Source organism: Caretta caretta, chromosome 12 (genome assembly GCF_965140235.1).
Source record: "Caretta caretta isolate rCarCar2 chromosome 12, rCarCar1.hap1, whole genome shotgun sequence".
Classification (NCBI taxonomy): Eukaryota; Metazoa; Chordata; order Testudines; family Cheloniidae; genus Caretta; species Caretta caretta.
In genome coordinates, this window is record NC_134217.1 from 2,837,408 (window position 1) to 2,864,925 (window position 27,518).

General features: G+C 47.1%; 1 protein-coding gene across 1 annotated transcript; it reads right to left on the reverse strand.

Annotated features, from left to right (window-relative positions):
• Positions 1-1,927: 1,927 nt before the first annotated feature.
• On the reverse strand, positions 1,928-27,518 carry GOT2 (glutamic-oxaloacetic transaminase 2). The gene is made up of 10 exons (XM_048817210.2): positions 27,366-27,518; positions 17,587-17,743; positions 15,786-15,914; positions 15,009-15,068; positions 14,696-14,857; positions 13,862-13,966; positions 10,933-11,083; positions 10,409-10,574; positions 7,490-7,640; positions 1,928-5,184 (listed from the first exon to the last, which is right to left on the reverse strand). The coding sequence occupies exons 1-10, from the start codon at positions 27,449-27,451 to the stop codon at positions 5,062-5,064; spliced, it is 1,290 nt and encodes a 429-aa protein (XP_048673167.1). The 5' UTR covers positions 27,452-27,518; the 3' UTR covers positions 1,928-5,061.

The window sequence follows — 27,518 nt, forward strand, 5'->3', positions numbered from 1 at the left end:
GGTGCGGGCTTTGGGAGGGAGTTTGCGTGTGGGAGGGGGCTCAGGGCTAGGGCAAGAGATTAGGGTGCGGGAAGGGGTGAAAGGTGCAGACTCTGGGCAGCGTTTACCTCGGAGGGCTCCCTAGAAGCTGCGACACATCCCTCGGCATGGCCAGGCGGGTCTGTGCGCTGCCTCTGCCTGCAGGCATTGCCCCCGCAGCTCCCAGTGGGAGCACCTCTGCCTAGCAACTGCCAACCGGATTTTTAATGGCCCAGTCAGCATGCTGACCGGAGCTGCCAGGGTCCCTTTTCAAGCAGGCATTCCGATTGAAAACTGGACACCTGGCAACCCTACCCCATGCTCCAACCTAGAGATGGCTGCATCTCTTTGCCAATCATGGCATCTATAAACAGCCCCTACTATCTCACCTCAGAGGCAGCCGGATCTCAGCATTGGGTGAGAGATGCCTGTACAAATATACCCGGGACAGCTGCATCTCAATGCTGGGTGAGGAATAAACAGCACCTGCGCCTCACCCCAGAAGCAGCTATATCTCAGTGCCACTTGAGGAATCCCTGTTGTGTGTGTGTTGGGGGGGGGCAGGAGTAAGCCCTGAGGCCGGAACCAGAGGTTGTGAATAAAGTTAAGCCATGTATTAAAATAGATGTTTAGAAATTCACTATCCAATAGATCAGAGGTTCTCAAACTTATTTGATTGTGTCCCCTCTTTGTGGCTGTAGTCCTTTAAAGCCCCTCACCCAGCTCCTGCCACCCAAGTACCTATACTGCCATCCAGCTCTGCAGAAAGAGCAGCTTCTCACACCCCCCAATTTTGAGAACCTCTGCAATATGTGACCATGGCAAAAGTACTGCTCGCATTGCTAAAAAGCACTCCTAAAAGCAACAGAAAGTGGGCACATGTGAGAACACTCCAAAAGATTAGCCCAGGGCCATTCTGACCTAACACCAGGTAAGAGGATGTTTTGCCTGAGACACCTGGAGCATGATACCAGGGGCCATAACAAGCTGATGTCACAAAACATGTAAGGTGGAACGTAAGTCGTTTGTCTCAGTCTATAAATGTTGGTGTACCTTGCCTTAGCCCTTTGTGTGGCCAAAGGGACAGCAGAAATTCCTGCTGCTGACTGGCACTCGTCTTAGTGTGCCTGTAACCATGGAGCCAAGGTGCTAGTACTGTGCCTTGAGGGCGACAAACCTGGCCAAGGGCCTTCGTCACCAAACCGAGTCCATGGTCTTTCTGAGTAGTGCTATCGAGGTTGGCTGAATCAACTACCTGCACAGGGCTGGAACAGCATACAGAGAGAACACACACCTGACAACACTCAGAATCCCACACGGTGTCAACATAGTGAGCGGAGCATTACGGTGAGGACTCGGCTGGTGGTGTTGCTGAATCAGACTAACTGAAGCTTTCGCCATTATAAGATCCATTCTTATTCCTCTATTTGGCCATTGTTTCAGGATATTTGCATTTCTGGTTAATTGGCTCTTGCCTGGTCTGGCAATCTCCCCTGAAAACAGGGCTCATTCATGGCTTTGCCACAAGGCCTGAGCCCGGGGCAGTGGATTATGCTGCTCCTAGAGAAGCCTTGAAAGCCGTTTGTCATGAGTTCCCTCCAAGGCACAGTGGACTTCCCCCACCGTGCTGGTGCAGCAGTTATGGTAGCCCGCTCCCCAACCAATCGCACCCACAGGTATGGGGTGGGGTATAGGAACCCCTCCCCCGGCACCTTTGAAGAGTCAGGCCGAAGGTAGCTCAAGGTGGAGATGCACCAACTGGAGGCTTTCAAAACCTCAGCCACGCTAGTGCTGAACAATTTCTTCTTTTTTTTTAATCCAAAATACCTGGTTTAATATTTGGATAAAGTGCTGTAAGAAGTTTTGTTTAGTGTTAACTTTAGAACAATCTTCCCAAGAACAGACTGACTTGTGAGCCTAGACGGACTGTTTGTAATTGGCAACAGAAAAAAATGTCAATGAAGGTGTTACAGACTTATTCAGAGAAACATGGATACACTCCAGCTGTAACAGTTTTATCGTAACAGAGAACAGGCTGCATAAAGGCCTAAATGACTAGCCCATGGCAGACGGCTTGCCTAGAGAGGTGAAGATCAGAGCTGGAAGCACACACAAGCTTAGAACCACAGCACAAAAAAGTAATTCCCTAACCAGATGCACATGAGAATCAGAGAGAAGTGAAGGCTTTGGGCAGGTGGCTTCAGTAACTCCCATGCAGGAGGACATCTATATCACCACTGCCATTAAAGTGCAATTGACTTCTCTTTACCTGGGACAGGCTAGAATCCTCCTTTACTTCTGGGTATAGAGGTGGTGGCTTAGGGTAGACCAGGGTATTCTCAGCTGTTCGGGATGGAACAGTGGTAGGAAGGAACTACAGAAGTGACAGCTGCCTGTCGATCAGCAAAAAGCCCTCTAGGGACTAAAACAGGAAAGATCCCCATGGACAGTTATAAGAGAGATGGAGCCAATCTGGGAGTGAGTAGGAAAAAAAGAAAACACATGGGGATCAGAGGGGGCAGCAGTACCTTGCAGGTGTCCTCATGTATGCTCACATTCAGGCCTCTACCTTCAGCAACGAAGAACTTCATGCAGCCAGACACGACGGAAACACTTCATTGTTGTGTTTGCTTTAAGGCCTGCTGAGCTCTTAAAACCAATTTCCATTCAAACTGTTCCAATTACTTTTTAAATAAGTGAACTGGAGTTTTAGCCATGTAACTCTTTCTCAAATCAATGGGAAGCCATGGGCTTTAAGCATAGCCCAAGAGATTTGAATGCAGCCTCAACCTCTAAAATTGGGGTGTATGGGGGGAGAACTATGGAAACCCAGCTCATTGGTTATAAGATGACATACACTGTGGAAGAAGAGACAAAATGGGGAGGGGCTCAGCCTTAAGAGTTGGCTTCATCTGATAAACAGTGGAAAACCAGAATTGATCAATATGGCTTCAGTGGTGTGCAGGAGAGTCTATTCAGGATTAAATATCAAAGTCCACTTCCACTCTGAAGAGTGACTGTGAAAGAAGAGACATCATGGGGTTCCATGTTTATTGATCAGTTGCTAAGAGACAACTCTTAGTTTACAAGGAAAGAGGGTTTTTTTTTGTTTTTTGTTTTTTTTTAAAATGAGCTGTCCTTCAGAATGGAATCTTTCCTTCCTGCATATGACCATGAGTGCTGAGAGTTCAGTTTAAGTATACTCTCCCGACACCTGGGCACAACCCCCGTGCTTTCAGGAGGTTACACAGGTATAACTAAGTCTCAAACCCAGGCCAGTTAGGACTGTTGATGCACAAGGAATTGAAGTCAGCCTTCTCTCTCTCTCTCAGCTCTGGAGAAGCAGCAGCAATTTCAGATTCCTAACAGCTAAGACTCTCTAGTAGCAGGGATAGGAGAGTACACACCACGATCAGGTCAGGCAAAAGAAGGGGCCATTTTTCAGAGCAGAATCTTAGCGTAGGAGGAATCACTCTACTTCTGTGCGAATGGCACTTGGGGAGGCGTGGGAGGGGGAGAACGAAGCAAGCCATGTTTCCAAACAAGATTAAAGTGAGACACGACAACCCCAGAGAGGCACTGATCTATCTTACATGCCCTAACAGCACCACTCCTTTTTCTGAAGGGAGATGAGATTCCTGACTAGAAAGAAAAGCCAGGAATTATTCAGGCTTTGATATCACGAGTTCCCTAAAGCTTTTCCGTTTTACTTGTTCAGAAGCAAATTCAGACCCTCTGTGTTATTTCTGCAATTGTTAGAGACAAAACCAACCCCCAGAAGTGGCATTCAGAGGCTTAGATTGTGACTGTGTAATCAGTATCCCTCATGCATGCGCTCTCTGGAAAGCGCTTTCTCCTTTCATGCTCCTATTGCTGCAAAGATGGTACAGGCCCCTCATCGGTAGCACTCGGACAGGAAAGGAGGAAGCAATTTTAAAAATACGTTGGTGATGCAAGTCCACACAGGCTGAGGGTTAATCATCTGGGATCTCAAGCTGGTTTTCTAGGACATTTGATCAAAAGCTGTTTTTCAAGCAAGACTTGTATGCCATATTCACTCCCCCTACAACTACCAATCTGGAGGAGCAGCATGGGCGATGGGTAGAACAGGCCGGGGAGGCTTAACCTCCCCTAGTGCAGCTGCTGCTGGCGGACGCCGCCGGTTGTGGGTTTCATGGTGGAAATTTGTGCTTATTATACACAAACTGCACTACACACGCCAGCCCGGGGCTCTTCCAAGCAGGTTGGATGGGGGGGCTCAGGGCTCCAGCCACCAGGGGAGAAGTGGGTGGCAGCGGAAGGGGCAGAGCTAGGGACTAGGCTCCCTGAATAGGGGCTCCACCCACTGCCCATGAGGAGCAGACTCTAAAAACCTTCAATTACATACAGAGTTTTCAGCTTCAGTGACCTTCCTCGAATGACGGGAGCAAAACAAGCAGACATGCTGAACAAATGGACAATTGGGCTGCAGTGGCTCACGCAGCTCAAGCTTTTGCTCTACCCCCACCACAATGTGTAAGGACAGGTTTCCCTGTTTACATGAATGCAGTGATGCTTTACTTGATCTCCTTTCAGAGTGGGAAGACAGGGTCTTGATCCTGTTCTAGCTCATTTAAAAACAGTACCTGAACTAGGTTATGAAGCCTTCTCCCCTCCCAAGTAAGGGATGGGCACAGAGACGCCACTTGGCGCCCAGTGCTCTTGGTCCAAGTTCTATCATTCTACATGCAGTAGTTCTGCCAAGACATTTAAAGCCTGAAGGGTGCCTGTGTAGGGGAGAGGGTGCATAACACGAGAAGATACTTCTGAAGAGAGGAGCAGAAACCAGTGACATCCCTGTCAGAGAGGGCAGGTGGCTTTGGCTACGATGTGTTGATGCCGCTAGCTGAGGCCTTGTACATGAGATACATTAAATGACAGAGTCAAGTGCTGTGGTTGAAAGTAAATATTCCGCTTGCCCCAAGGACCCAAATGCACTTCCCCTTCCTCTTGCATCAGAAAGTCCAAAGACCATTGAAGGGAAGGCCGTCTGCTCCACCACATTTACTTGCTGACCTGGTGTACTGCATGAGCTAGGTAACCCACGTTACCAGATGTGACCCCTGCCACGGAGATCCGGCCATCTTTTGTCATGTATATGGAGAACTCCTTGGTTAGTTGCTCCACCTAAGGGGAAAAAACAAAAAAGTTCTTAGTTCTGGGGTGTCCAAACTTCACCTGACTGAAGGGCTGCTTTGGCAGCTTGCCAGGGCCTCAAGTCACAATCAGTTTGCCTAAAATGAAGGTGTAGCCCATGGAGACTGAATCCCAGCATGCAGTGCTCCATCCTGATTCTAGCAGTAGATAGGTAGAGACTCAGCACTGCATGTGGGGAATTGTAGTTTATATGAGAGTAGGTGGCTTCCCCAGGTCACATCACAGATCTCTGAGCTGCACTCGGCCTGCAAACTGTTCTTTGGCCAGCCCTGAAACATACTCACTAGCACTGTGGCACATAAGAATGGCCGTATTGGGTCAGACCAAAGGTGCATCCAGCCCAGTATCCTGGCCATTATCTTTGAAAACTCATGGCGATTGGGGGAGGTCCCGGACGACTGAAAAAAAACGAATGTAGTGCCCATCTTTAAAAAAGGGAAGGAGGAGGATCCAGGGAACTACAGGCCAGTCAGCCTCACCTCAGTCCCTGGAAAAATCATGGAGCAGGTTCTCAAGGAATCAATTCTGAAGCACTTAGAGGAGGGAAAGTGATCAGGAACAGTCAGCATGGATTCACCAAGGGCAAGTCATGCCTAATTAATCTAATTGCTTTCTATTACGAGATAGCTGGCTCTGTGGATGAGGGGAAAGCAGTGGACATGTTGTTCCTTGACTTTAGCAAAGCTTTTGACACGGTCTCCCACAGTATTCTTGCGAGCAAGTTAAAGAAGTATGGGCTGGATGAATGGACTATAAGGTGGATAGAAAGCTGGCTAGATCGTTGGGCTCAACGGGTAGCGATCAAAGGCTCCATGTCTAGTTGGCAGCCAGTATCGAGTGGAGTACCCCAAGGGTCAGTCCTCGGGCTGGTTTTGTTCAATATCTTCATAAATGATCTGGAGGATGGTGTGGATTGCACCCTCAGCAAGTTTGCAGAGGTCACTAAAGTGGAAGGAGAGGTAGATACGCTGGAGGGTAGGGATAGGATACAGAGGGACCTAGAGAAATTAGAGAATTGGGCCAAAAGAAATCTGATGAGGTTCAACAAGGACAAGTGCAGAGTCCTGCACTTAGGACGGAAGAATCCCATGCACCGCTACAGACTAGGGACCGAATGGCTCAGCAGCAGTTCTGCAGAAAAGGACCTAGGGGTTACAGTGGACGAGAAGCTGGATATGAGTCAACAGTGTGCCCTTGTTGCCAAGAAGGCCAATGGCATTTTGGGCTGTATAAGTAGGGGCATTGCCAGTAGATCGAGGGACGTGATTGTTCCCCTCTATTTGACTTTGGTGAGGCCTCATCTGGAGTACTGTGTCCAGTTTTGGGCCCCATGCTACGAGAAGGATGTGGAAAAATTGGAAAGAGTCCAGCGGAGGGCAACAAAAATGATTAGGGGACTGGAACACATGACTTATGAGGAGAGGCTGAGGGAACTGGGATTGTTTAGTCTGCGGAAGAGAAGAATGAGGGGGGATTTGATAGCTGCTTTCAACTACCTGAAAGAGGGTTCCAAAGAGGATGGATCTAGACTGTTTTCAGTGCTACCAGGTGCCAGAACAAGGAGTAATGGTCTCAAGTAGCAGTGGGGGAGGTTTAGGTTGGATATTAGAAAAAACTTTTTCACTAGGAGGGTGGTGAAACACTGGAATGCGTTACCTAGGGAGGTGGAGGAATCTCTTTCCTTAGAGGTTTTTAAGGTGAGGCTTGACAAAGCCCTGGCTGGGCTGATTTAGTTGGGGACTGGTCCTGCTTTGAGCAGGGGGTGGGACTAAATGACCTCCTGAGGTCCCTTCCAACCCTGATATTCTATGATCCTATGATAATTCTATGTTTTCCCTAATGCAGCCACTAGCAACCCAGAAGGGACCAACTTCTTTTTCAATGAGAGGACAAGCTGCTCCTTCAAGGCAATGCACTGAGCAGACCAGCATGCAGCCAGCAGGAGTCTCACACACACAGAGCAATCCAACAGGACTGGAATTTCTCCTGCAAACTGCCTTAGGGCAACCTGCTTAGGTCCCACTGGGATTCCCCCAAGGAGACTACATGAAAGTCAGGTACATCTTATCAGTTTAATTTAACACTGACCTGAGACATATTTAGAAAGAAAAAGCCAGTGCTGAAGTGGGAGATTATTTCGTCATCAGCTCCCCCCACCTGCCCATGAACAGCATGTGTTCCATAAGCCCAGCCTGCCGTGGATATCCATGTGCTTCCTGTTCCCTCAAGTCTAGGGGAATTGTTTTTCAAGCAGATTCTTGAGAATCGCACTTACCTGTTCAGGTTTCAGCCCTGTGTAACAGAACATGCCGATCTGGTCAGTGATGTGTTGCCAGTTGTGGGAGGAGCCTTCTTTCTTGAGGTTGGCCACCAGCTGGTTGCGCATGTCAATGATTCGGTTAGCCATCCCCTTCACCTCTTCCAGCCTGCAGGAGGAGCAACAGGAAGGAGATGCATGGACATCAGATTCAGACAAAGGTGAGGCAGGACAACAACAGAGACTAGCATGCAGTTGACTACCCAAGGAAACACTTCTAAAGCTTCCCTCTTCACAATTCACACTGGGCACCAACCTGAGATGCTGAAGTGAAGTTATGCACTGCTGCTTGAAACTGGTCATGCACACATTCAACTGAGAGTGCTACAGGCAAAAGATCACTTTGGTGGCTTCAGTTAAAGAGGCAGAGCAAGCCTAGTGTTTTAGTTCAGTGTGGGAAGTTGAGTCCACACTGCTTTAGGAGCTGCCTCTCTCTCCTGTGATCAGAAGATGGGAGCTCTTTATTAACCCAGATTATGCACAGTGAGTGTGATATGGACTCCAATCATAGAATCATAGAATATCAGGGTTGGAAGGGACCCCAGAAGGTCATCTAGCCCAACACCCTGCTCGAAGCAGGACCAATTCCCAGTTAAATCATCCCAGCCAGGGTTTTGTCAAGCCTGGCCTTAAAAACCTCTAAGGAAGGAGATTCTACCACCTCCCTAGGTAACGCATTCCAGTGTTTCACCACCCTCTTAGTGAAAAAGTTTTTCCTAATATCCAATCTAAACCTCCCCCACTGCAACTTGAGACCATTACTCCTCGTTCTGTCATCTGCTACCCTTGAGAACAGTCTAGAGCCATCCTCTTTGGAACCCCCTTTCAGGTAGTTGAAAGCAGCTATCAAATCCCCCCTCATTCTTCTCTTCTGCAGGCTAAACAATCCCAGCTCCCTCAGCCTCTCCTCATAACTCATGTGTTCCAGACCCCTAATCATTTTTGTTGCCCTTCGCTGGACTCTCTCCAATTTATCCACATCCTTCTTGAAGTGTGGGGCCCAAAACTGGACACAGTACTCCAGATGAGGCCTCACCAATGTCGAATAGAGGGGAACGATCACGTCCCTCGATCTGCTCGCTATGCCCCTACTTATACATCCCAAAATGCCATTGGCCTTCTTGGCAACAAGGGCACACTGCTGACTCATATCCAGCTTCTCGTCCACTGTCACCCCTAGGTCCTTTTCCGCAGAACTGCTGCCTAGCCATTCGGTCCCTAGTCTGTAGCTGTGCATTGGGTTCTTCCGTCCTAAGTGCAGGACCCTGCACTTATCCTTATTGAATCTCATCAGATTTATTTTGTCCCAATCCTCCAATTTGTCTAGGTCCTTCTGTATCCTATCCCTCCCCTCCAGCGTATCTACCACTCCTCCCAGTTTAGTATCATCAGCAAATTTGCTGAGAGTGCAATCCACACCATCCTCCAGATCATTGATGAAGATATTGAACAAAACCGGCCCCAGGACCGACCCTTGGGGCACTCCACTTGATACCGGCTGCACACTAGACATGGAGCCATTGATCACTACCCGTTGAGCCCGACAATCTAGCCAACTTTCTACCCACCTTATAGTGCATTCATCCAGCCCATACTTCCTTAACTTGCTGACAAGAATACTGTGGGAGACCCTGTCAAAAGCTTTGCTAAAGTCAAGAAACAATACATCCACTGCTTTCCCTTCATCCACAGAACCAGTAATCTCATCATAAAAGGCGATTAGATTAGTCAGGCATGACCTTCCCTTGGTGAATCCATGCTGGCTGTTCCTGATCACTTTCCTCTCATGCAAGTGCTTCAGGATTGATTCTTTGAGGACCTGCTCCATGATTTTTCCAGGGACTGAAGTGAGGCTGACTGGCCTGTAGTTCCCAGGATCCTCCTTCTTCCCTTTTTTAAAGATTGGCACTACATTAGCCTTTTTCCAGTCATCCGGGACTTCCCCGGTTCGCCACGAGTTTTCAAAGATAATGGCCAATGGCTCTGCAATCACAGCCGCCAATTCCTTCAGCACTCTCGGATGCAACTCGTCCGGCCCCATGGACTTGTGGACTTTTAAAAATAGCCAGAGCTTCGCGAACCAGCTGAGCGGCGGCGAACCAGATCACCATACTCACAGGGTTTCCCATTGCAGAGGGTTGATTGTTAAGCACACTCGAGCCATGGAGTTTAAATATCAAGGGGCTCATCATGAACAGAAATATTTCTGATGCCATCCAGGACAACGTCCAGTTCTACAGACCTTACTGATCAGTCCACCTGTTCAAACAGCACTGCTAGGGTCTATGTTTGGAGCAGCAGCAGCGGGAAGTCAGCATAGTCAGAGGAAGGAGAGTATGCTGTATTTAAAGGAACTCCCCTCCTGGAAGAGCTGGACTATACACTGGCATCTCCCCTGCAGCTCTAGGTAAAGAGGTGTAAGTAGCTTTTCTGTCTCTTTGCTTGCTATCAGCTTGGTGCCAGAGCTCCCTGGCATTGTTACTGCAACAGAGGAGACCCATGCAGGGAAGCACCTTGACAAGCGTATTTGACTGGGAGTCTTGAGGGGCAGTGTTCAGTCGGAACTACATTTCATTTTAACAACAGTCACTGAGCAGGCATGGTGGGAGACTGTGCCCTGTTTAGAAGTTTCCCTCAAGGGTAAGCCTCTTGAATTTCCCCCTTCTTTGGCTGATGACGCCCCATTGTGGCTGACGGGATGGGTCACCCTAAAGTACCCTCCACTGGGGTTTCATTCCTTTGTGCTCCCTATCTACAATGGAGAAGCTGGTTTAGCCTGACTTTTTCAGTACTTTGTCCTGAATAATTCCTATGCAGCACCTGTCTCATCATGAGCAGACTAGAAGCAAACAGTCTTCTGAAGGAGAGTTGCCTTACCATTCCTTCCGCAGGTCAGGACTCGTCAGGATGGTGGAGGCAATACGAGCTCCATTGATGGGGGGGTTTGAATACATGGGGCGGATCAGGATCTTCAGCTGGGATTCCACCCTCTTGGCCTCATCCACATCCTTGCAGATCACTGAGAAGGCACCCACACGCTCCCCTGAAACACAGTCCAAGTTAGATGATACCCATCCTACCACAACAGACAATGTTGTAGGCCTCCAGCATTTGGATTAGACTTGCCCTGGGACACCACAGCAGTCCCCATTTGCAGAAGGGACATCACAGGTAGAGTAGCATGAGCTTCCCCAGTACCCCAGCTCTGACCAGATCTCCCTTCTGTGCCAAAGGGGAGTGCCTCTAGGAGGCGAAAGGTCATGGATCTGGTAGGCATCCACCAGAAGGTAGGGATTTTTGGTCACTCATGGTGCAGGTGGCTTTCACATCTGCAATCTGCAAGTGAAAGGCTCCATATCTCATCATTAACCTCTGAGCCATCTTCCTTTCCCACTGCTTACCATAAAGGCCCATGTTCTTGGCATAGGACTGGGACAGAACAACATTAATGCCTTGCTCAATAAAATGACGCACAGCCCAGGAGTCCCGGTTTATGTCCCCGCTGGCAAAGCCCTGGTACGCCATGTCAAAGAATGCAAAGAGATTTCTTTTCTGCAAGGGAAAACAAAGATTCAATCACTCACCCTTCTAATGGCTGAATGTCCAGGGTCACCTATGAGCTGTAGGAATTAAGTCAGCAGCGTTACTAGATATTTATGCAGGGCCTCCCCCATATGTTACTGCACCAGCTGTGGGCCATTTCCACAACCACCAGGGCTCCTGGCTACTAAAAGGCAGCACAAAGTGGTCACACATTATGGAGCACATACCAGTGCATTTGCATTCAAGGTGTGTACACACTAATCTTTGAGCTAAATACTTTGAGAACTGTGTGTCTGAAGGGAAGATTCATCATGTTAACCCCAGAGTATGTGACAGTTAGTCAGGTTGGTTGGCATCCTCCTGTCCCCCATCACTTCCTCTGTCCAATGGCCAAGATGGCACTAACATTTAGCTGGGTTCAGTGTTTTAGTCTTCTGACCCCTTCCATGACAAACATATTAATGCCCTAATGCTTTAACACAACTTAATAAGCCAACATCACTGGGTTCCCTTCTTCAATTCAGGAACCAAGCAATCATTTAGTAGCAGTGTCACCCTCAGCAAATCCTTATTGAAGTAGGAGTCTTTGGCCCTGGTTTACTAGAAACTGTTTCCAGTGCCACTGAGCCACAGATATATGCCATAGGCCAGGGCTGGCCAACCGGAGCCACATACAGCTCTTCAGAAGTTAATATGCGGCTCCTTGTATAGGCACCGACTCTGGGGCTGGAGCCACAGGTGCCAACTTTCCAATCTGCCAGGGGGTGCTCACTGCTCAACCCCTGGCTCTGCCACAGGCCCTGCCCCCACTCCACCCCACTCCTTCCTGCCCCCTCCCCCTCGCCTCCTGCATGCCACCAAACAGCTGATTGGAAGGTGTGGGGAGAGAGGGGGAGGCGCTGATTGGTGGGGCTGCTGGTGGGTGGGAGGCACTGGGAGCAGGGGTGGGGGAGGTGATGGGGGGCTGCTGATGTATTACTGTGGCTTTTTGGCAATGTACATTGGTAAATACTGGCTCCTTCTCAGGCTTAGGTTGGCCACCCCTGCCATGGGCCTTAATATAAAAGGTATTTTTGGGGAGGGGGGAGAGAGACATTCTTCCTTGGCAGCTGGTCTCTGAAGTCTCAGATCTACAGATCTCCTGTTGTCGGCCACAAAAGTTTAGCTTCCTAATTTGAATCCCAAGTTTCAGCCTTCATTCTACTAGCCAATGTGTTGGACAAGATTCCTTTCAGGAATAGGAAAACCTACTTCAGCTAAAGAGATTGCCCTTTAAGTTGCTCGATAAAGAATGACGGTATCAAAGTAACACTCTATTCATCAACTCTGCTGTGTGTATTCAAACTCATCTCTGCTTGGTTTAGTGAAGTCTGTTCCTGGACATTCTATAACAGATTTAAAAGTAGCTATACTTGAATAAAAAAAAACTTCAGAAACAGACTTCAAAGAGAAACTGCAGAATTAAAATTCATTTGCAAATTTAACACCATTAATTTGGGCTTGAATAGGGACTAGGAGTGGCTGGCTCATTACAAAAGCAGCTTTGCCTCTCCTGGAATTGACACCTCCTTATTAATTATTGGGAGTGGACTACATCCACCCTGATCAAATTGGCCCAATCAACACTGGTTCTCCAGTTGTGAAGTAACTCCCTTCTCTTCATGCGTCAGTATATAATGCCTGCATCTGTAATTTTCACTCCATGCATCTGAAGTGGTTTTTTACCCACGAAAACTTATGCCCAAATAAATCTGTTAGTCTTTAAGGTGCCACCAGACTCCTCGTTGTTCCTAAGGATGGAGATTCCACCACTCCCTAGGTAACCCACTCTAGTGCTTCACCACCCTCCTAGTGTAATAGTGTTTCCTAATATCCAACCTAGACCTCCCCCACTGCAACTTGAGACCCTTGCTCCTTGTTCTGTCATCTGCCACCACTGAGAACAGCCTAGCTCCATCCTCTTTGGAACCCCCTTTCAGGTAGTTGAAGGCTGCTATCAAATCCCCCCTCACTCTTCTCTTCTGCAGATTAAACAATCCCAGTTCCCTCAGCCTCTCCTCATAAGTCATGTGCCCCAGCCCCCTAATCATTTTCGTTGCCCTCCGCTAGACTCTCTCCAATTTGTCCACGTCTGTAGTGGGGTGAACAAAACTGGACACAGTACTCCATGTGTGGCCTCTCCAGTGCTAAATAGAGGAGAATAATCACTTCTCTCAATCTACTGGCAATGCTTCTACTAATACAGCCCAATATGTCGTTGGCCTTCTTGGCAACGAGGGCACACTGCTGACTCATATCCAGCTTTTTGTCCACTGTAATCCGCACTCCTTTTCTGCGGAACTGCTGCTTAACCGGTTGGTCCCCAGCCTGTAGCAGTGCATGAGGTTCTTCCTTCCTAAGAGCAGAACTCTGCACTTGTCCCTGTTGAACCTCATCAGGTTTCTTTTGGCCCAATCCTCTCATTTGTCTAGGTCACTCTGGATCGTATCCCTACCCTCCAGCGTATTTCCATAGAATGCTGAGTGTTTGACCTGTGAGTATGTGATGTGAATTCTGCTTCTGCACCGTCCAATACACTTGGGCTCCCCTCTACTTTAGACAGGTAAGGTTGCCATCCAAGTTGGGACCATCCAAGTTGCCATCCAAGGGACAAATGGGCCATTGCTCAATAGAGACCAAAGACTACATAACAAGACTTTGCTCTAAGAAAGTCTAGGAACGTGGCACAATGTCAAAAGTAGTATCAACACAGATATGACATACACACCAGGCCACCCCATAACTTACCTTCACCACAGCAGCCAGCTCCTTCCATTGCTCTGGTCGGGGATCCACACCAGTGGGGTTGTGAGCGCAAGCGTGGAAGAGAATGACACTCTGCTCGGGAATTTTCTAAAGAAGATGTTACAGAGAGTGACATGAGACAAGAGATGTTTAAAGCGATGTTTCTTCTTCAGCTGCCGATAACTAAGCCACAGGCAAGCAATGAGTTAGAAGGCACAGCAATATCAGAAATGAGGAGTAAGAGGCGAGTAGCAGTAAATCAACTTGTGCTCAAGAGTGTGATGAGTTTTGTAGAGCCTTTAGAGAAATGGTTCTTAATCAGGGGGTACATCAACTCATCTAGATATTTATCTGGGGTTACAGCAGGCTACAAAAAAAGCACTAATTAAGTCCATACAAAATAAAATTTCATACAGACATTTCCGCTCTGTATACAATACACTGAAATGTAAGCACAGTATTTATATTCCAATGGATTTATTTTTATAATTAAACGGCAAAAATGAGAAAGTCAGCAATTTTGCACAGTAATAGTGTACTGTGACACTTTTGTATTTTTTGTATTTTTATGTCGGATTGTGTAAGCAAGTAGTTTTTAACTGAAGTGAAACTTGGGGTACACAAGACAAATCAGACTTTTGAAAGGGGTACAGCAGTCTGGAAAGGTTGAGAACTGCTGCTTTAGAGGTTCAAATGACTACTAGAAATTGCAACTACAGGATGAGGGAGCTGCTCAGAGGCCTGAGATTCAGGCTCAGCCTAGAAGATAAGTAAGTAGGGTCATGAGACTACCAACACTACCTTCCCCCTTTGCTCCCATCTCAACAGTCAACTCACAGAAATGTCATCCAAGGCTCCAGTGAAGTCAAAGCCACAAGTCTTGGGATCATAGTAGCGATAGGCATGCAGCTGCATGCCAGCATCCCTAAAAATGGGGGTGTGGTTGCCCCAGGATGGTTTGGGCAGGTACACGTCACGGCTGTACTTGAAGAATCGTTGCTACAGCAGACAGAGAGAGCAAGTTCAACTGGTATATTCCATTACTGCACATAGGAAAGTCAGTCTCCCAGCAGTAAGAAGTTTAAATCAATGCATGAGCTTCAGCCACAGATGTCCCCTCTCCTCCCATCACCATTTCTCAGGGACTCACCAAGAAACTGGCTCCAACTCTTAGAGACCCAGTCCCAGAAATCGTCTGTACGGTGACATACTATAAGGAAAAGGGATGCAAATGCGTAAGATGCCAAACTACTACACAAAAAATATCTATTCTTAAACTCATCAATACCTAAATCCCGGTCAAGACAGCAAGTTAATTCTGCAGGCCTGAGAAGTTAAAAACAATGTTCCATGGATCTTTTACTCAATTTCAAATGGTAACTTGCAATACACCCTGAGATTAAAAGTTAGCTAAGCAGCAAGACACGGCTCTACACTAGTTGAAATACTGTCTCATCACAGGGACTGGCAGCCAGGAATCGCTGAGCTCCACCCCCAGTTCTAACACTGTCCTCTTTGTGCCCTTGGACAAGGTCACTTCCCCTCTTAAGTGAGTTTTTCAGAAGTGCTCAGAGTTGCCTTCAATGGCAGCAGAGTTAGGCCAATGCCATGGTTAGACGAGAACACATGGTTCTGTTCCTGGCTGGATGACCATGGGCAAGGCATGCAGGCTTTGTTGTCTCAGTTCTCTCCTCTAAAATGGGGACAACGATATTGACCTCCATTGCAAAGCACTCTGAGATGTGCGGAGGCAATGCACTGCAAGAGCTAGAAGTATTATCCGTTGCTCTTTAAACACTCTGCAAGAGAAATGCCGGTTCGTGGTTATGGAATTCTTTTGTTGACAAGTACAAAGCTTACAGGGTGGCCTGTTAGAACAGCCCTACTTGTACAGTATTTTAGTCCAGTCTTCCACCTAGCTCTTTACCCGGCCATTCTTGATAACCTCATTGGTGTCACCCAGAGCCAGCTCAGCTGATGCCTTATTGAACTCCGCCAGCCCTGCAATGGGTAAGTACTCCTTGTCCATCTTCTTAGCAGCTATCTGGGCCTCCGCCTAAGAAAGGAACACACATGCTCAGTTTCTACGAACTTGCTACAGGCTCCCTAAGGCTCTGCCAGAGGTAATATATATTAATAAGTTTCCTTCGCTTAGCACTCATTACAATGGTAAGGTACCACCCAAGAATATAAACTGGCCATCAAGTTTAGGCTTGAAATTAGGTCAAGGTTTCTAACTATCAGAGGAGTGAAGTTCTGGAACAGCCTTCCAAGAGGAGCAGTGGGGCCAAAAACCTAACTGTCTTCAAGACTGAGCTTCATAAGTTTATGGAGGGGATGACATGATGAGACTGCCTACAATGGCATGTAGCCAATCTGTGACTGCTTGCAGTCAGTATCTCCAATGGCGGGACGGGACACTAGATGGGGAGAGCTCTGAGTTACTACAGAGAATTCTTTCCCAGGTGTCTGCCTAATGGTCTAACTGATGACCATATTTGGGGTCAGGAAGGAATTTTCCTTCAGGTCAGATTGGCAGAGACCCTGGGGGTTTTCACCTTCCTCTGCAATGTGGCACAAGTTACTTGCAGGTTTAAATGAGTGTAAATGGTGGACTCTCTGTAACTTGAAGCCTTTAAACCATGATTTGAGGACTTCAGTAACTCAGCCAGAGATTAGGGGCCTATTACAGGAGTTGGTGGGTGAGATTTTGTGGCCTGAAATGTGCAGGAGGTCAGACTAGATGATCACAGAATATCAGGGTTGGAAGGGACCCCAGGAGGTCATCTAGTCCAACCACCCTACTCAAAGCAGGACCAATCCCCAATTTTTCCCCCAGATCCCTAAATGGCCCCCTCAAGGATTGAACTCACAACCCTGGGTTTAGCAAGCCAATGCTCAAACCACTGAGCTATCCCTCCCCCTGTCCACATGCCACACAGGTCAGATAGTAGCAGCAAGAACAATGGATTTCAACCACATTCTCCTTAGCACATTCATCCCACCTAATGCAAAGACACCTGTATTGTGTCCAGAGTCTATTAAACGGTAGGAATGGAGATGAGAATTTGGGAGGGGAACATACCAGTAGACCCAGAACAGAGGGACGGTCATTGCCAAGGCTCAGATGCCTGGAGAAAATTTCCCTCAGAGAGGCTGATTTCAATGAGTTTGACAATACAGATCTGTGTCCAATTTCCCTGTCCAGAATTTCAGATTGGATTACAGAGAAGCCAGTAAGATTCAGTGGAATTTATGAGACTGCCCCTTATTAGATTAGCATCAGCTCTTTCTCACTGACACAGCATGGTTTAGGGAAGGGCTCTTTGCATCAGTCTTGTTTTAAAAAAAAATAAATCTTAAAAGTTTAAGAGATCCAGGCAGCATGATCCCCAAGGGGGAGCCCAGAGCCTAGTCTGACATCATGGAAGTCATAGGCAAGATTTGTTATTTACTTCAACGGGAGCAGGATTTGATCCTAGAGAAGTATTTTAGTTCTTCCTTCAGATGTCAGTCAACTTGATCCAACAGAGTCATTTTCCAGACCACCCTAGTCCTGGCAATAGGAACTCACACTAACCCCATCTGCCAAATGTTTGTTTAGAAGCGAAGTCTTTCCTATGGATCAATCTCTGAGACCTTCTTCACCCCACAGACTCCTGGCTACAGTACTTCATATCACGTGATGCTTGGATTTTACCCCCTATACCACCTGGTGCTAGGCTTACTTTGCGAACGCTGTTCAGGACATATGGCTTCCCGTTATCGTCCCGGTACGCCCCAACACCCAGGTTCATCTTCTTAGCATTGGTGTCTCGTTTAAAGGCTTCAGTCACCCCCAAAATAGGATCAGGGGGTCCCATCTCCACATGAGACCACCAGGAGCTGCAACAAGGAACAGAAGTGGGAGGATTAGGGTTATGAACAGAAGGAAATGGTCCGTGGCCTATTGCTGTTCGTTATATCCTGGCCTATGGGCCAACTGTAACAGGATCTCTTTGGCACTGGTATCATCATACTTATACCCTCACTCCATTCATTTTTTGCCATTGTCTTTTGAACCTTTTGGTGTTTAAAATAAAATTAACGAGTCTCCCTCCTGTAGAGGGCATCATTGATGTTCCCTGGGGCACGCCAACGAGTCCCCCTCCCGTAGAGGGTATTGTTGACAGATTCTGGGGGAACTCATATGACACTGTATTCCAGCTTCCTGAAGCCCACTTCAGCGGCACTTCAGGGGAGACCGACTGAACACCCTTGTGCTCAGTCTACTGCAGCACACGCCCTGGTGCTCAGTACCTGGCGATGCAGCCTTCGCCTCCAGCGATCCCTGCACCCCAAAAACCTTGGCCACAAACACAGTCCCGTTCAGTCCTCTTGTCTGTGCATCCTATACTTGGTTCATATTAAGAAGGGGTGTGAAGAGGTGTCTCGGGGAGTCCCAAACCAAGGTGCATGCTAGAGGTGGTAAGTAAAAGGGTCCTCACCTCTATCTCTGGTTGTGAGAAACTCTCCGAGGATACCCGATCACACCCTGCTTGCTGTGCCAATCTTTTAAGCAAGAAGATTTTTTCCCCAAGAATCAGACCGCATAGGCAAATACTGAAGGAGGATTTATTTATGGCACCGGGAAGACTGGTAAACAGCTTCGAAAGTATGGTGTTACAGTGACCAGTTATATACATTTTCTTATTAATTTATTTGCATTTATTTGTACTTACAGAGACATTGTTACAAAGAAAGAGAGAACTCTTAACAAAGATAATAATAGGAACATACATACCTATAGAAACCATCCTGATTACATCAATTATCTATGACTACCTTGAGGGGGGAGAGGCGGGCTAGGGTGGGGCAGGAATGAGTACTTACAGATATCTGGGGGCCCTGGGGGTGGTCAGCATTGTCCTATCTTACCAATAAGCTGAGTTACTGGGTGGACATTTGAATATCTAAATTTTTACATATTGACAGAAACCACTGTCCTTGGGCCTCTAAAGCATTCCTGCTTGATCTGCGATTTTTGTCTTAGTTGTTAGCTAAATTTTACCTCTTGCCTGACACAGATATGGCATAAGCGCTGCTGCACTGCTGTCAAGCATCATCTGAGGGAAAAGCCAGCCTCTTTGTTGTAACTGAAAGGGTTCTGTATGAATGCAGCAATGCACTTTACCAGGGCATTTCCAAGCCAGCAGGATTATTGTGTGACCTGGATACCTCAAGAAGTGACAATTTTAATCTGGACTCTAAATTCAAGAAGCTGTGTCTCTCCATTAAGCTGCATGCACAACTAAAGACTGTACTCATCCCCCACTCCAGACTAAGAACTTTTACGGTGGCAGACGCAGTTAAGAGCACTGCTAATTAGAGTAATCCTGGAAACAAAACAATTTACGTTCCATTACAGGCTCAAATCACAAGAGATCTGGAAAAACATTCAGACTTGCTTCAGCTAAGCAAACAGCTCCAGCTCAATCCAGACTCTCTGTAAATCATTAATGGGTAGCAACTAAGGGGTCTGATGATTTTCAGATGTGCTGGGCAGCCAGAACTCCACTGGAGTCAATGGAAGCTGAGGATTTTCAGCACTAAAATTAATATAAGGCACTAAAAAGGCTGTAAACAGACAAAAACCACAGTTGCATTTTTTACGCTGTCCTAGATGCATCTTTAGTACTGTTCTGTGATGGTAGGCTCTTCAGGACAGGGACCACTCCTACTTCTAACAAACTGGGAAAATCCTCAGTATGTTTTATGACTATTGTATAAAGTGACAGAGATAAATCACAGCTTCAGAAGAGTTAAGATAGCCCTCAGCTGGTGGGAGAATTCACCTAGCTGGCTCTATCTCCGGGAAGCCTGGGATCAAGAGGAGACTTAATCCCTAAAAGAACTCTAGAAATAATGGGGGAGAATTTGGGGAGGGAGGGGAGGAGTTGAGATAGACTGGCCAGGATGTGTCACTGAAAAGGCTGGCAGTGTCAAAGATAGAGGGACCAGGCTGTAAGCAGCATAGGCTGTTTCCCCCAACTCAGAGATGGGGACTAAGCCTAACTCACCTGAGCTATCAATAAAGACATTAAGATTAGGTAAGGGAGTATGTGTGCAGGCCTGTTATTTTAAATGAATTTCTCTAAGCACTGTGTACCTTTTGGGAAAGTGTCATGCTTTATTTTACAAATTTATTTTGCATCTGAAGTAGTAGTGTTTTACCCATGAAAGCTTATGCCCAAATAAATCTGTTAGTTTTTAAGGTGCCACCAGACTCCTTGTTGTTTTTGTGGATATAGACTAACACGGCTACCCCCTGACACTTGACATGCTTTATTTTGAAGACACTGTTCCTGTATCACTGCAAACATGTTGTCACAGGCTCCCAAAGGGAAACCCTGGCAGGGTCCAACCACCCCAGTTAGACCTGCTGAATTAGTCATGTTTCTAGGCCCTGGTTTGAGAGAGGGCAAACTGGAGAAGGCCTGATCCCTCTGGGGGTACACTCAGAGACCCTGAGAAGGGACAGGGGTGCAACTAGCCCTGTAACCGCCGCACCTAGCACAACAGAGTCAAAATCCTGATCACAGCTGCTGGACATTACCGTAATGTAAGTGTTTGAATAAAGAGTGGTTTCAGAGGAACAGCCGTGTTAGTCTGTATTCGCAAAAAGAAAAGGAGTACTTGTGGCACCTTAGAGACTAACCAATTTATTTGAGCATGAGCTTTCGTGAGCTACAGCTCACTTCATCAGATGTATACCGTGGAAACTGCAGCAGACTTTATATACACACAGAGAATATGAAACAATACCTCCTCCCACCCCACTGTCCTGCTGGTAATTACCAGCAGGAGAGTGAGTTTGTGTGTGTATGGGGGTGGGGGGGATGTGAGAAAACCTGGATCTATGCAGGAAATAGCCCGACTTGATTATGTAAAGAGTTGTCACTTTGGATGGGCTAGCACCAGCAGGAGAGTGAATTTGTGTGGGGGGGTGGAGGGTGAGAAAACCTGGATTTGTGCTGGAAATGGCCCACCTGTTGATCACTTTAGATAAGCTATTACCAGCAGGACAGTGGGGTGGTAGGAGGTATTGTTTCATATTCTCTGTGTGTATATAAAGTCTGCTGCAGTTTCCATGGTATACATCTGATGAAGTGAGCTGTAGCTCACGAAAGCTCATGCTCAAATAAATTGAATAAAGAGTGCAGACCCTCATAATAAGCACAGACCGTGTGAATTTAGAAAGACCTCTCAACTCAATACTGTTACATTTAGCCCATAGAACTGCTCTGACTGGGTGTGGTGTGCAAAAATTCACATTCCATTGTGGAGAATTGCAGCTTTCTATAGCACTTGAATTCAAATGTGTTACACCACCCTTCATGGCCCTGAACGACATAAAAGGCACTGACAGGCTCTCACTTATCTTGCACCTGATCAGGGAGAATAAGTCAGTTTGCTGGCACTATCCCTTTTCTCCAGTGAATTATGATTTCAGGGTTTGATGGTCCAACTCTGCCCTCTACATCAAAGCAAGAGCTCTGTTTTCTTTCAGTGGGAGCTTTGCTCCCCAAAGAGTGCAGAACTAGTGCCTCAGAGAGCCCCTAGGGTTATTTTTTCTAGCAACCTGCTTTTATCTGCCCTACTGTCACTCCAAGGAAGAGGGAGAGCCCTCTTAATGTCAAGGACACACCAGACAGACTGTAAAAAAACAAAAACAAAACAAAAAAACCCTTGTTATTTCTGTTGGGCCACAGCTAACACACAGCTGCACTCAATGTCTGCAGGCAGTAGAGGTGACACAGAGAATGAGGCCTGGAATTTTTAACCTGCACCCTCAATTTGATGAGCAGGTACAGTTTTAATGAGAGTCCCCATCATGAACAGCAGGACTATTAAGGAGAATACCTCATGCAGCTCTGAGCCAGAGAACAATAGACAAACAATCTTTATACTGAGGGCTTATCATAAATATATATCTTCACCCCCTACCCTAGGATCAGGTGGTTTGGGAAGTTTCTGGCAGAATGTGACAAGTGACAGGAGATTACCACTGAGAGGCAGTGAGATCATGGACAAGGTGCTGCACGGGGACTCAGGAGATCTGGGTTCTTTTCTTGCTCTGCCACTGACCTATGATACACCAGGTCAGTCACTTCTCCTCTGTGCCTCCATTTCCTATCCCACCATTTGTCTTGTCTATTTAGATTGTAAGGTCTTTAAGACAGGGACTGTTACTGTGTGTGTATAGCACCTAACACAATGGAACCCAATCTCAGTTGGGCCCTCTGGCCACTACTATAATATAAATAGTTGTCTAGAAGGTCTATTTTTATGTGGCCCTCATCACCATAGCAATCCTCTATTAAAGTCCACTTCTCTATTGCTACTGGGAGGAGTATCTTGAAAGGATGTAAGGATGCATGTCAGCACAAGCCTTAGGGTCCTTAATTAGTTTTAAAATTGACAATATTTTTGTTTTGGAATTTATGGACGGTTGATTATAGAAGCTGTTTATATTTTAAGTGCGGTGTCAGCTGAGGGAGGAGGAAGAATCAATCATGTGTTTTGGATATTCATCCTCAGTTCATCTGCTTTAAAGGTGCGTATGAGCAGCCAGAGCTTTTAAAGCTACTTTATGTTATGCAGAATATTGTTTTGTGTTCCTTCAGAAGTGACTGTCTCTGCAAATAACTGGTAACTACCCTGAACATGGTTTGTGGTGTTTCCACTTTACAAGAGAGCCATAAAAAAATTATCTGTACACTAGTGAACCTCCTGCGACACACACACACCCCTACCAATTTTTTAGATACTTATATTGAGCTGAAAAAGCATAGGCTACTTTTGCAGGACCCTTGAAATTACATTTGAGATGGTGAAAGTCCTTTGTATTTTTACCGTGTCTTTTATTCAAGCAGCTTAAAGTGCTTTACATATTAAGGTCCCAAACTTGGAAACACTTAAGCAGGTCAGTGAACTAAATTGGACTACTCATGTAGCTAAGAGTCTGCAGGATCAGGCACTAAGTAGCTAACCCTCAACACTCCTGTGATTTAAATACTTTCATTCCAAGACTGTTTTCACTGGCTCCAGATTACCTTTAGGGCTGATGATTTTCATGTTCATTCTCAGCCAAGGAATGAGTTTTTGGGTGAAGGCTGAAGAAAATTTCTTCTATGGTTTATTGAATTTGGAAGGAGGGATATGATTCAGCTATTTAAAAGATAAATAGGTTATTTAAATGCAAAAAAAGAATCCCCCAAAACAAAACAGAACAAAAAACCCAACTAACTACATTTCCTTTCAGAGTTAAAAGAAAAGGAGGACTTGTGGCACCTTAGAGACTAACAAATTTATTTGAGCATAAGCTTTTGTGAGCTTCAGCTCACTTCATACGATGAAATAAATTTGTTAGTCTCTAAGGTGCCACAAGTCCTCCTTTTCTTTTTGCAAATACAGACTAGCATGGCTGCTACTCTGAAACCTTTCAGAGTTCAGATTTTGCTTTTATCAAGGAGAAATGTCTGCTTTGCTTTCTAGGAGTGGCTGAAAACAGAAGTGAAATATGTAATTTTCCTTGTCAGTTTCAGTGCACATCATGTGCTCTTATCTAACCAACTCTGGATAGCCACACATTTACAAACCCAATTACAGAGAGTTTTTGAACTCATGATCCTCAAGAGGGGTCCAAGGCTCAAGATATCAGCAAACTCCTATACTTTTGTGGTAACTCACATCTAATATTTTAATATGTCATCTATGCACTGCACCATACCGAGTTTCAGAAAATTAAGAAAAGACAACGTTAGTCATGCATTAAGGTAGAAATTTTAAATGGCTCAACACCTCAACCTCCATTCCAGCACTGGCTGCATTTCTATTAACCCTGAAGTGCCTTGGGATCCTTTAAGATGAAAGCAGATGTCAGATGTTACAAGTTCTTAAGAAATTGTGAATACCACCAGGGATACAAACTGTAAAGTGAAAAAAAGAGTTGTCTTCAGTCGCCAGACTGTCTCTAACATGAGCATCTTCTCTGAGCCACAGCCACCTCAGGAGTGGAGTTTGCTGACAGAGTCAGCAAAGCCTGGGTTCAGAAAGTACATTTACATTTGTGTAATTAATTATACAGAAACTCACAGAAGTCTCTCTTTAAGAGGGCCATTCCTCCTCTCTGAAGAGAGTCCTGTGAATATACAGCTACATCAAGCACCACAAATATCTATACTACCCTCAATTGCATAACCCCTGTCAATAAGAACCCCAAACAGGGTAGGTGGAACAAAGGTCACCCTTCTCCTGCAACCAACTGCGATTAGAAGATTAGAACGTACACCTTTTCAGCTGCCAATGGCCCACAGTGGCTATAACAAGCCTTTCAGCCACTGAACCTGAAGAATTCATTCTTTCAATCAGCTGCAGCAAGCGCTTCCCCAGTCAGGGATATTTTAATAACTAGCTAAAGTCCAGTCATATGACAAGATGTAATAAATAAATTAAATGCCTGATGCAGTTATTTTGCATGTTAAGCCAATTTTATATTTCAGGGCCATTTGTTTTGTAGCTCTCAATCTATATACCAGTTTTAGAGATGCTATTCTTTGCTAATAGCAACTGTAACACAATCAAATGACATTTTAAAGTAATGAAAGGAGCAAAACCAAATACTGCTAATCCCTACCTGACATCACTAATAGCTTTGATAAGGAGAGTTGCATAAAATAAGCAGCGTTTACGAAACCTCGATGGCCTTCTGGTCATGGCAGCTTGTAACTAGTTAATAAATTAACAGGGAGAAAGGGGCATATCTGATATCTGCGGATCTTAATTTTTCAAATGGCATCTGGCATATCCAGCTCATTCCAAGAGGAAAAGACTTTTTAATAGCTAGCCACATAGATTAAAAAAAAAGAATATTAAAAAGCAGAGCTCAGTATAACAACTCTCCCCATGTCCCTTCAGCTTAGTTTATAGTCTAGTTAATTAGAGGCCGGCTCCACTGCATGCAACACCTGCATACAAGAGCAGCATAAAAGGCCCGTTTCTCTCTTCCGGGTACCAGAAAACGTTGTTTTTGACGCTCTGCCTGAAGCCCCATCATGGTGTGGTATATAGATGACACCATGCAAAAAGTAGTATGCAGTACAACACTAATGTTTCTTTTGTGTCCTCTAAGAGCCCAGTGAGGAAGCCTTGCTTTGCCACACTGACAAGAGCCACAGAACACCAAGCAGTGACCAGAAAATGAAGATTCCTTGAGAGCAGTCATTCCCCTCCCAAGGTCTGAGTGTGCTGCCTCTTAACTACTTTGAGTCCAAGCTTCTGGTGCTCCAGGATGGTAATGTGCGCAGCTCAGTGACCTCCAGTTGGCAGCACAAAATGCCATCATTAGATCAGCTTACGTTTTTAAGTGACAATCTGAAGAATTTCAGACTCTTGAAAAAGCTCTGGTTACACCTCATATCCTTACTACCTGTCCATTTCCTAAGAGGAGGGAGGTGTCTAGTGAAATCACAGACCAGGGACCTCCCAATTTCTTAGCCTGACTCACTGTCTTTTGAGTGATTCATTTACCCTGTCTGCCTCAGTTTCCTTACCATTTACATGTATAGTTAATGCAATTCAACTTTTTTTTAAAGTCACTTCCATCTAGGGTGACAAGACATCTCATTTTTAAAGAGACAGTCCTGTATTTAAGCCCTCCTGCAGGTGTTCTGACTTTTTTCTTAAAAAGGGGAAAATTCTGTTTCCCGCACAATCAGTACTGGTGATGAGCTCTGTAAAGACACAGACCAGGTTATCCCTCTTTCCATTGCTTGCGGCTGGAAGCAGCTCCCATCCTTTCCCACCTGCGCAGTGATGAAAGGCTGCTGCTGACCACATTCTGGTGTGAATCTTGGCAGAAATCTGGGGAGGGGGGCATGTGACACTATGTGACCCCCCCCCCATACACACACACGTTGCCTCGGGGAAGACCAGGTACCAGGAGAGGCAGGTCCGTCCCCAGGACCCAGCCAGGCATGGCGCACAGAGAGAGGTCACCCCTCTGTGGGAGAGAGGTGTATGGGAGCGTGTGTTTCACTTCTCCCCATGTGTGTGAGAGGGTAGGGGTGTGTGTCTCCCCCAGGTGAACCCTAAAGCCTTAAAGAAGGTAAATAAAAAGAATCCAACTACACAGTATTTCTTTTTAACAGGGACTCAGTCAACTTAGAATCAATCACAGAATATCAGGGTTGGAAGGGACCTTAGAAGATCATCTAGTCTAACCCTCTGCTCAAAGCAGAACCAATCCCCAATTTTTTGCCCCAGATCCCTAAATGGCCCCCTCAAGGATCGAAGTCTCAACCCTGGGTTTAGCAGGCCAATGCTCAAACCACTGAGCTATCCGTCCCCCCACTGATGTTAATTTGAATGTATGTATTGCATCGTTCTGATTGATTACCATTGACCTTGCTTGAATACGAGTAATTTTACTAGGTGTTCCATATTCAGTATGGGAAATATGGTCACCCTACTTCTGTCTGAACTTCCCTCTATTCTTGTTAGAGGTAACACCTATGTGTCACTGTAACTGAGATGAGACACAAAAATAATCCCATGTACCCAGTACATGTACTCCGTACAGCTGCCAACACTTACTGCATGGCAGGTTTCATAACCTCCCTCCCATTTGAGTGGCTGTTTTAATATTTTTCAGGCAGATGCGACTGCAATACCAGGCAGGCTCAGGGCCAGGTCACGACACGCTTTAGAAACGCCCGGTCATGAGCGCGGGTGTTGCCAGGGTGACCCCACCAAAGGGGACCGCAGGCCAGAGAGGAGACTAGCCAAGCCCGGAACGCGGGGCAGAGCCAGGAGGGCAACACCAAGAGGCGGAGGCTGCAGCACCGGGAGCCAGCGCCCAGGGCCCCCATCCTGCCGGCGGCGGCACCCACCCTAGGGGGCCGGGGGGGGGCGCAGGCCGAGCCACGTGTCCGGGCTCCCAGCCCTGCACTCGCTGCACACGGGGATTGTGCGCCTGGGGCCGGGCCAAGGCCGCCGGGCCAGGGCCCCCCGCCCCCAGGAGCACGGGGCCGCCCGCGCACTGAGCCCGGCAGCGGGGGGACGGGGCTCCTGCGCCCTCTAAACCTGCCCTCAAGGGCACCGGCGCCCGGCAGTTCGCGGGAGCCAATCACTGCGGTGGACGAGCACCACGCCCTCGTCACCTCAGCCAATCCGAGATGCCTTTCCCGACTCCGTCATCGCCCGCACCGCCAGCTCGGTCCGATACGGGCCGCGCCGAGGGACACGCTCCCTCGTAACGCGAAGAAATCACGGGGGAGGGGAACCGGCCGGGCTGCAGCGAGAGGACCCCCCCCCTCCTCCGCAGCGCCTCGCTCGCGCTCCCAACCCAGGCGCGCGGCCCTGCCCGCGTCGGCGGAGCCACAGTCACGAGCTGCCGGTTACGAGGCGGCCTGGGCGCCGCCGGCCCCGCTCCCGCGGGCGAGTCCCCGGCCGCGCTGCCCGTTACCTGGCTCTGGCCGCGCCGGGGGCCAGGCAGAGGCGGCGCGGGGCCGCGGCGGCGAGCAGGAGCCGGGCTGGCTGCAGCAGGGCCATGGCTGCGGCGGGAGCTGACGCTGGCTGGCCGCGGCTGCCCGGCGCCCCACGCCGCGCTGAGGAGAGG